We start from the raw sequence: 9,222 nt of genomic DNA on the forward strand, positions 1-9,222 counted from the left end.
AGCGCCGGCGAAGGGCCGCCGCGTGCAGGCACGCACGGCATACGTAAGCACGCACGGGGTCGCTGGAAGCGGCGAGCCCGAAGCTCCGCGTCACATGTGCAGGGTGGCTGACGAGAACGAGGGGGCGGGAAAGTCGGGGCGATCACGTGGAGGAGGCCGGCGCAGGGAGGTCACGTGACGGGGGCCGGAGGCGGGGCCGCCGCGGAGGGGAGGAGGGGCGCGCGGCTTCCGGCGGCCGGGGGGGGGCCGCCCAGCGAGCGGAGGGGGGGGGGCCCTGTCCCGGAGGTGGCGGCGGCGCCATCTTGGCGAAGGGGGGATCAGGAAGTGCGGACCGCGGCGGCGGCGGCGGCGGCGGCGGCGGCGGCGGCGGCGGCGGAGCCCGGAGCGGAGGCCGGAGGCTCCCGGCCCGCCGGCCCCGGAGCGGAGCGGAGCGGAGGATGCAGCAGCCGCAGCCGCAGGGGCAGCAGCAGCCGGGGCCGGGGCAGCAGCTGGGGGGCCAGGGGGCGGCGCCGGGGGCCGGGGGCGGCCCGGGAGGGGGGCCGGGGCCGGGGCCCTGCCTGAGGCGGGAGCTGAAGCTGCTCGAGTCCATCTTTCACCGCGGCCACGAGCGCTTCCGCATTGCCAGCGCCTGCCTGGACGAGCTGAGCTGCGAGTTCCTGCTGGCCGGGGCCGGAGGGGCCGGGGCCGCGGCCGCGCCCGGACCGCACCTCCCCTCCCGGGGGTCAGTGCCTGGGGATCCCGTCCGCATCCACTGCAACATCACGGTGAGGATCCTGTCGCGTGCGCCTCTCTGGGGGCCCCTCGGCAGGCACTCGGGATCACCACGTACAGCTCCTTGCCCTCGGAGGGCGCTCAGGCCGAAGCCCCGCGAGGCGCTTGGGTCCTCCTCTCCAGGTCACACTTGGTTTTCCCGCTTGAGGGTCTGCTGTGCACTTAGCATCTCTTCCGTTGACCCCGGATAGCAAGGGTCACCCCGACATATGGCACCTAGACTGCCCCTTTCCACGAACCCACCCGTACCCAAGCCTCGTGATGGTGGCTCCTTTGGCCACTTGTCCACAACTTTACCTTGCCACCAACGAATGCCCCTTTCTCCCGCGACTCCTGTGTCAAACTTCCAGACCCGCGCCCTGGCCGCAGCTGGAAGGCCCTGGTCTGGAAGTCGGTGTGTTTCAGTGCTGCCCTTTGGCAATAGTTCCCTTGACTTAGGTCGGTGCCACCTGTGGGAGCCCTGCGCAGGCGTCCGTCAGGCAGCCCCTCTTTGCTCTCAGAATTTCACCCAGTGAGTGTGCTGGGCGCTAGCTCCTTCTCCCCTTTGGATTCCCTTTTATTGTGGTGTAACCTCTAACTCTCCTCTTGTCGCCCCGGCTGGCCACAGGGCTGCCACTCACCTCCCAATTCCCTGTGGAGGTGGCCAGGAGCCCTAGGTTGTTGCTTTGCCTGGTGCCCGTGTGATCCAGTGAGCTGGGGTCTCCCCCATCTATTCCTAGCAGTGACAAGTGGTGTTTCTCCCTCGTGAGCATCATTCCCTACTAGGCCTCCATGTCTCCTGTCCCCTTGCCCCCAGACCTGGAGGAGCAGGGGTGGTGTCTGATGTGTGGGGAGTGTGTGGTTCCACATGGCACAGCACCTGCGGCGAGCGGCTGGTGTCACCTTCTCTGATGGTCTCCAAGCCCAGAGCAGTGGCTGGGGAGCTGGGGGATGGTACCCACTCAGCAGACTGTGCATAGACACACTGGAGACTTCTGTAGTGCTTGGGGCCTATGTGCCCCTTAAACGCTTCTGTATCCTCAGTCCGACCGGGTCAAGGTTGAGCGAGGCAAGCCTGGCTCAGGTTGCGAGGTGCCCCACCAAAACTCATGCTTGCCTTCCGTTTCTCTCTTCTTCCTCCCACCCAAGAGTTACCGTTGAAAGACTGAGGTTTGCTTAGGTGAACTTGGAGTCTTCCATAATGACTTTCCTTCCAGCGTTAAGGATGCTGGAGGCTTCCTTGGCCTGTGTGGGAACCTCCAGCTTTAACTTTGTACTTGGAGTAAGTGTCTACTTCCTCAAGGTCTACCCATCCAGCAGCCCTTTGGCGACCGGCTATTCTGCCTGGCAGGAAGTTCGTGTAGGGGGTCACCAGCCAGACTCCCTGCAGTTCCCATTAAGGAGACTTGGCCCGAACTGGCCCCCTTGGTTCGGGCAGAAGGGGAGTCTGGTGAGGCTGCATTTGGCACAGTGGCTCAGGAATGCTGGGAATGTCAGCGGCGTAGGCCTCTTTCTCGCAGGCCGCCATGTGGAGCCCCACAGCCCCCGGCTGGACTGAGAAGGTGGCAGGTTCCCAAGGCAGGGGGGACGCGGTCTTTGAGGCGGCTCTGTTGGGGGGGGGGGGCGATGGCTCCTGGCGCCTTTTTACTCCTGGGTTCTGCAGACCAGATCTAGTTCCCAGCTTCCTCTGTAGTGTGGTCTTCGCTCTGTTCACGCCGGTGTGACTGTGGTGCCGGGAGCCCTGCCTGCGTGCTCGTGGAGCCGGAGAGGCGGAAGGGCCGGGGCGGGTCCTCCCGCTCCAGAGGAAGGAGCAGAGGTTTCAGGTGTCTTCGTGGATGGGTCCTGCTGGGGGGCTGTGGTTGGGAAGCCACTGGGGGAGCCGCTGACCTGCCACGCTGAGTGGAGGTGAGGAAGCAGTGGCACTAGAGGCCTTGGGGGACAGAGGGCAGGCGGAAGCTGGCCTTTCCCGCAGTCGCCGTGTTGACCATTCTGCTCTTCCCCCCTCCCCCCCAGGAGTCGTACCCTGCTGTGCCCCCTATCTGGTCGGTGGAGTCTGATGACCCTAACTTGGCTGCTGTCCTGGAGAGGCTGGTGGACATAAAGAAAGGGAATACTCTGGTGAGGGGCCCATGTCACAAAGGTACCCTGTGGAAGGGGGCTGGCGTTAGGAAGTGGGCGGAAGAGCAGCCTGAACATTTTGGGGGCAGGCTTCTTAGGGGAGTTGCTTACGGGAGCCGCAGGAAGATACCTGCTCCAGCCCCGGGACTCATTCCCACAGCCACGTCACCCGGAAGGTTTAGAGAGCCAGGTAGCCCCTGGGGTCGGAGCTGGCACTGAGGTCATTGGGTGATTCTGGCCCCTCGCCCCCAGCTGTTGCAGCATCTGAAGAGGATCATCTCCGACCTGTGTAAGCTCTACAACCTCCCGCAGCACCCCGATGTGGAGATGCTGGACCAGCCCTTGCCAGCAGAGCAGGTGAGCGGCGGGCAGGGCTCGGGGGGTGCACCAAGGCGGGTCTGCGGTAGTTCCTCGTCACCTCACACCCCCTCTCGCAAGCACACGTCCTGACTCTCCACCTCTTCTCCAGCCGAGAATCTAGCTAAGTGAGGCATCAGCAGCTCCTCTCTCCCAGCAGAGCGCGCCCTCCTGGGCAGTATTCCTCATGTTGAGAGGAAGGGAAGTTGTTACCATGATCCTAGCAATAGCAGTTGGTGGCCACTGGGGACCCAAACCCTTGTTCAGAGCCCAGAACGCAGTGTTAATCTGGAGACCATCAAGGAAGGGAGGGTGCTGAGGAGCCTTAGATGAGATGTGTGAGGTGGGTGAGAGGCCGCTGTTCTGCTTCCCTTCCCTTCCTTGGCTTATGGTAGGAGGAGCGTCCCGGGCTGGTGGTGAGACATTGCCTGGGCGCTGGTATCCGCCCAGATCTGACTGCTGGAGAGAGCAGCAGTGTTACGGGCAGGTGCGCAGCCTCCAGGCCTGGAGACCCGAGGAGTAGGGCAGAGGCTGTGACCCCACAAGCCACTGGGGCTCACATCTGCCTCTCTGCCCTCCCCTCTGCAGTGTACACAGGAAGATGTGTCTTCAGAAGATGAAGATGAGGAGATGCCGGAGGTAGGCTTGCCGCGTCTGTGTACAGAGCTCCAGTTCAGTGCAGAACTGGGGAGAGGAGTGAAGACAAGGCTTACTGATGAGAGAACAGCCAGTGTGGCAGAGCAGCCGGGCACCCCTCCCACGCTGGAGTCAGGTGCAGGTCTGTCGAAGCCAAGTAAACCTTTGGCAGGTTAAGTTCAGATGGCGTCCGAATCCCATGGAGCTGACCCAGGCTCATCTCACTGAGCTCCAGTTTATCTATAAAATGGGATGATAATGACTACTGTCGATGGTTTTCTTGAAGATTAAGTGAGGCACTGCACATTAAATGCTTCACGTGGTACACAGTAAAGGCTAAATTTATCTGATGTATTCTGCAAAACCATTTATGTTTGTAGAGAATTTAACATCATGGTGAAGAACTGGAGTTTCACTGCCAGACAGAAATTGATTCAAATCTTAGCTCTCTGAAGAGTTGTGTGACTTGGGGCATAATTAACCTTCCTGGACCTCCACTTACTCATCTGTCAGCTGGGGATAAGATGGAATAAGTTGTGGTGGCTGGAAGAATGAAATTGGCGAGTGCGTCGCCCCAGTATAGAACCTGACATAGGCGCTGCGTAGATGTTAGCTGCTGATGTGATAACTGGGTTGCCGTGTTCCACCAGAGGGAGGATCACTCTGGTCGCTTTGTTTCTTAATATGGGGTTAATGTCCCAGTTCTGAAACTTTGTAATGGTCTTAATACCAAGAGAGGGCTGGGGGCTGCTGATACTTGAAGCCTGCTGCTGGCAGTGGAGGGCCCTCCACACCATCCCCCCAGTGTCAGCGTGGGCTCCCCTGTGCACACGGAGCGAATCCTGCTGTGAACTCTCCCACCGCCCTCTCTGGATCCTTCTCATTTCCGCCTTGGCATACCTGATTCAGATCCTGTGCCATAGGCGGGGGAGACTGGAGCCTGAGAACTTTTTTTTTTTTTTTTTAAGATTGATTTATTTGTAAGCAGAGTTACAGACAGACAAAGATCTTCCGTCTGTTGGTTCACTCTCCAAATGACTGCATCATTCAGTCCTGGGCCAGGCCAGAGCAGAAGCCCAGAACTCCATCAGGGTCCCCTGCGTGGGTGACAGAGGCCCAAGCACTTGGGCCATCTTTTGCTGCTTTTCCAGAAGCAGGAACAGGTGGCTGGATCAGAAGTGGAGCAGCCAGGACTGAACTCAGTGCTCCTGTGGGCTGCCCATGTCACAGGTGGCAGTTTGGCTGTGCCATCAACGCTGTCCCCTGAGAGCTCGTGGGTCTAATGTCACCTGGTGAAACATGAGCTCTGAGTCACAGTCTCAGGCCAGAGTCAGTCTGCTGAGAATTAGGGAAGAACTTGTCCTGCCAAGGGAGAGCCGTCGGTGCAGCTGGAACAGGGTCAGTGTGGGGACCAGAGTTAGGGCCTCGGTCCTCGCTGGAGCTTCCCGTCACCCTGGGTCCTCACTGCAGCTCTGCTGTAGCTGCAGAACTCGGCAAGAGAAGACACGGGCCTCATTCTCAGACTGTGGAGCAAATGGGGCTGGGAGCTGTTCCAGAAACAGGAAGGGTGCTGTGTTGTCAGCCTTAGCTAGACGGGGAAGGTCATGGCCCTTATCTCCAACCTGTGTTGCTTTCTCGATCCCACTGCAGGACACAGAAGACCTAGATCACTATGAAATGAAAGAGGAAGAGCCTGCCGAGGGCAAGAAATCAGAAGATGATGGCATTGGAAAAGAAAACTTAGCCATCCTAGAGAAAATTAAAAAGAACCAGAGGCAAGATTACTTAAATGTACGTGCCTTGTAGGGAGAGGCTGGGTGAAGGGCTTGGTGGGTAATGGCTGAGAAGTAGCCATTGCTTAGCAATATGGGGTGCACTCCTATTTTGGGTGTGGCCAAACCTTCCCTAAGTGCAGGGCAGACTAAGGTGCAGCATGTGTACTTGCAAACCACATGACCACGAGCTTTTGTGACCCTCCCCGGCAGGGTGCGGTGTCTGGCTCGGTGCAGGCCACTGACCGGCTGATGAAGGAGCTCAGGGATATTTACCGATCACAGAGTTTCAAAGGTGGTGAGTGCCACAGGAGGGTCTGGGCACACGCCGGGCACGGCGCTCTGAGCCAGTGGCTTGGATTGGCTGCACGTTCCTGTGGGGCAAACCTGCAGCCTCCGACCTCTGTGTGTCGGTCAGGGGTGGGAGCTGCTTTGGGGACCACTCACTGCTTGGATCGTCACCTGACACCTGCCGTGTTCTTCCAGGAAACTATGCAGTCGAACTCGTGAATGACAGTCTGTATGATTGGAATGTCAAACTCCTCAAGTGAGTGGGGACTTGGGATCGTGAAGGGGGCTGAGGGAGAGTGTGGGGACCGTGGCAGGCCCTCCAGGGTGGTGCCATCCAGCACGTCACCCCTGGGCGCCCGGGCGGGTGCGGGCAGGGGTCGGTCTGCTGCTGGCGTCCGGCGGGGGTGCCTTTCCTGGGCCTCTTGGCCTGGAGCGGGGCCTGAGACCAGGTCGCTGCTTCACAGAGTTGACCAGGACAGCGCTTTGCACAACGACCTCCAGATCCTCAAAGAGAAAGAAGGAGCCGACTTTATCCTCCTCAACTTCTCCTTTAAAGTGAGACTCCACCCCCTCGCGGTCCCCTCCCCTGGCCCGGCTCCTGGCTGTGCTGTGTGGGCGGCCGCCGGCCTCTCCCCTGACTGCTGGCTCTCTCTCTCAGGATAACTTTCCCTTTGACCCACCGTTTGTCAGGGTTGTGTCTCCAGTCCTCTCCGGAGGGTGAGTGGTGGCTGGGCGAGGGGGAGCGGGCGGCGCCGGGGGCCGAGAGGGCCTTGGAGCTTTTTAAGGTCCAACTGACCAGGCTTTCTCCTGCAGGTACGTCCTGGGTGGAGGTGCCATCTGCATGGAACTCCTCACCAAACAGGTGAGCCTGTCTTGGCCAGACTCACCTGGGCGAGGCGAGGCTGGGCTCTACCTCACGTGCCCCTGAGAGTTGGGCAGTAGGCATAATGTGGCTCTTTCATTCCACCAGGCAGGGCGCCCCCACTGCCCGAGGCAGACAGGCAGTGACTGTACCGGGAGCGAAGGGCAGGCGCCCACCCAGGGCAGCAGCTGCTCGCCTGGAGAGCAGGCGTCTCTCCGGCAGCTCTGTCCTGACTCGTTTGTCCCTGCCGTCACCCAGGGCTGGAGCAGTGCCTACTCCATCGAGTCGGTGATCATGCAGATCAGTGCCACACTGGTGAAGGGGAAGGCACGCGTGCAGTTCGGAGCCAACAAAGTAAGGAGCCTGGCCTGGGGCTGGGGGGCCGCTGCAGCCAGGTGCGGCTCGGGCACTGCAGGCCAAGGCTGCCTTATTTGAGGGATCGAGCAGATAAGTTCCCTGGGCTGGGGCGTTGCCGAGAGGCCTCAGGTACCCACAGTGGGAGGCCCTCGGGGCAGCCTCCGATTTTGGGAGGGCACAGGCCTGGAAAGGGTAGGGTGTGGACTACATGGAGGGTGCGTAGTGGGTCACCAGAACAGTGCTGGGAGCTGGCACTCCTGGGTCTGTGGGTGGCAGCCTGTGGGAGGGGAGGGGCGGGTGTTCAGGCCACAGTGGCCACGGCCTGATCCGGGGCCTTCCTCTCCTCAGTCTCAATACAGTCTGACAAGAGCACAGCAGTCCTACAAGTCCTTGGTGCAGATCCATGAAAAAAACGGTGAGGCTGGCGCCAGCACTTGGGAGATCAGACACTCCGAGGCCCCTGGGTTTTCACTTGGGGCCCAATGGCAGGGACTCCGTCTGGTCTCTGAGCCTTGCCGTCCGTGGACACGGCACCTGCCCCAGCGCTCCAGGCAGGCTGGGGTGGCTCAGCTCGGCCCCTCCACTCCCAGAGAAGCACCCGGGGCTGGACCTCCACTAGACCCGCCCCTCTGATGACCACCCTCTGAGGAATGGCATCCTCCCTCCTGCTCAGCCTCCCAGCAGGCAGTCCGCATCCCCGTCCCCATCCCGTCCCCTTCCTAGGAGCCTTTTGTCTGAGGTGGTTGGGGACCAGGGCGGGGAGGGTGGACTTCAGCCCCCTCCTCACTGTGTTTAGTTCTGTTTCTTTGCAGGCTGGTACACACCCCCAAAGGAAGATGGCTAACCCTGGAGTGTCACCCCTCCCTCCCCAGGCACCACTGGACCAATTACCTATGAATGCTGTATTTGGATCTCACGCTGCCTCTGTGGTTCCCTCCCTCATTTTTCCTGGACGTGATAGCTCTGCCTATTGCAGGACAGTGATGGCTATTCTAAACGCTAAGGAAAAACACACAGAACTGTTTCAGGTCCTCCAGACTGACTCAGACCAGCCAGCCTCCTCGCTGGAACCCTTGCTAGCAGGCATTCTTCTCAAAGACACTCTCAGCCGCCGCCTCTCGCTGGAACCTCAGCTGTGCTCCAGGCTAGAGCCTCCTTACCTATGCTATGGATTTTTAATTTATTTTCTCTTATTTCATGTACACTGCTTTTTTTGGTTACAGTGTATGATGGATGTGTATGGAAAAATGTATCTTTGGGAAAACAATTACAGTTTGTTAATTTGAAGATGCTGGTCTTGACTCATCTTTATTTTTATCCCCACATCCCACCCCACCCCCAGCCCCTGAATACTTGGGAGGTGGGGGAGGGGGCCAAGTCCACTGTTGCTGTGGTGCAGGCTGCATTTGGCTGCTGAAGCAAGAAAAAGGTGGAGCTGAAGCACACGCCCGGCCGCCCCAGACCCTGCCGAAGGCCTCCGGAGCACGCGGCGCTTGCCCCCCAGACAGAGCCGGCCTGCTGAGCCACCACGTGGCAGGGGAAACGGTGACGCGACTCTCACTGCTCTTCAGTCACGGACTTCGCGAACGGGACCGAGGCTGCTGCACGGGACTGCTTCAGATGAACCGAGCGGGGCTGGGGCTCGGCCGCCGAGGGTGCTCTGGGACCTGCGTCTCGGCAGCCGGCTGCGACAGGGCTGCAACTGCAGCGCTTGCTGGGCCCGCCCTCCGGGACGGCGCTCCCTGGTAAGCTCCGCTCACCCTCCTCCTGCCTCGATTCCTTGGTTTTGTGGAAGCAGACGCGTGCGGCTCGGAAGTGAGTCGCCTTCCCCGGAGTCTCGCGGATTCTGTAAGCCTCTCCGCTCGGTGGATCCTGCTGGAAAAGCCTGCCTCGAAGGGGGTTGGCCTGCACTCCGTGTCCTCGCCCTGGGCCTGCAGAATGGCTGGGCGGGAGGCGAGGCCGGGCGCCCGTGCGTGGAAGGGCGTGCCGTGGCGACAGCCTGAGCAGGACTCTGCCCGCGGCTGGTCGGGGAGCTCGCTGTGGGGCCGAGGCTGCCGTGCCCGCAGACAGCCACGGGAA

At 60.5% G+C, this 9,222-nt stretch overlaps 1 protein-coding gene across 2 annotated transcripts; it reads left to right on the plus strand.

Moving 5' to 3' along the window:
- The first annotated feature begins 272 nt into the window (after positions 1-272).
- UBE2Q1 (ubiquitin conjugating enzyme E2 Q1) lies at positions 273-8,430 on the plus strand. 2 transcript variants are annotated; one of them, XM_051858638.3, is made up of 13 exons: positions 273-764; positions 2,764-2,868; positions 3,121-3,225; positions 3,814-3,864; positions 5,512-5,652; positions 5,847-5,931; positions 6,120-6,180; positions 6,389-6,479; positions 6,583-6,641; positions 6,738-6,786; positions 7,045-7,140; positions 7,492-7,558; positions 8,016-8,430. In XM_051858638.3, the coding sequence occupies exons 1-13, from the start codon at positions 438-440 to the stop codon at positions 8,099-8,101; spliced, it is 1,323 nt and encodes a 440-aa protein (XP_051714598.1). In that variant the 5' UTR covers positions 273-437; the 3' UTR covers positions 8,102-8,430. The 2 variants fall into 2 exon arrangements, with proteins under 2 accessions (XP_051714598.1, XP_008262596.3); XM_008264374.5 differs by having other exon boundaries at positions 278-764; positions 7,956-8,430.
- Positions 8,431-9,222: the final 792 nt, after the last annotated feature.

Source organism: Oryctolagus cuniculus, chromosome 7, assembly GCF_051225735.1.
Source record: "Oryctolagus cuniculus isolate XC-2025 breed Fujian yellow rabbit chromosome 7, ASM5122573v1, whole genome shotgun sequence".
Lineage (NCBI taxonomy): Eukaryota > Metazoa > Chordata > Mammalia > Lagomorpha > Leporidae > Oryctolagus > Oryctolagus cuniculus.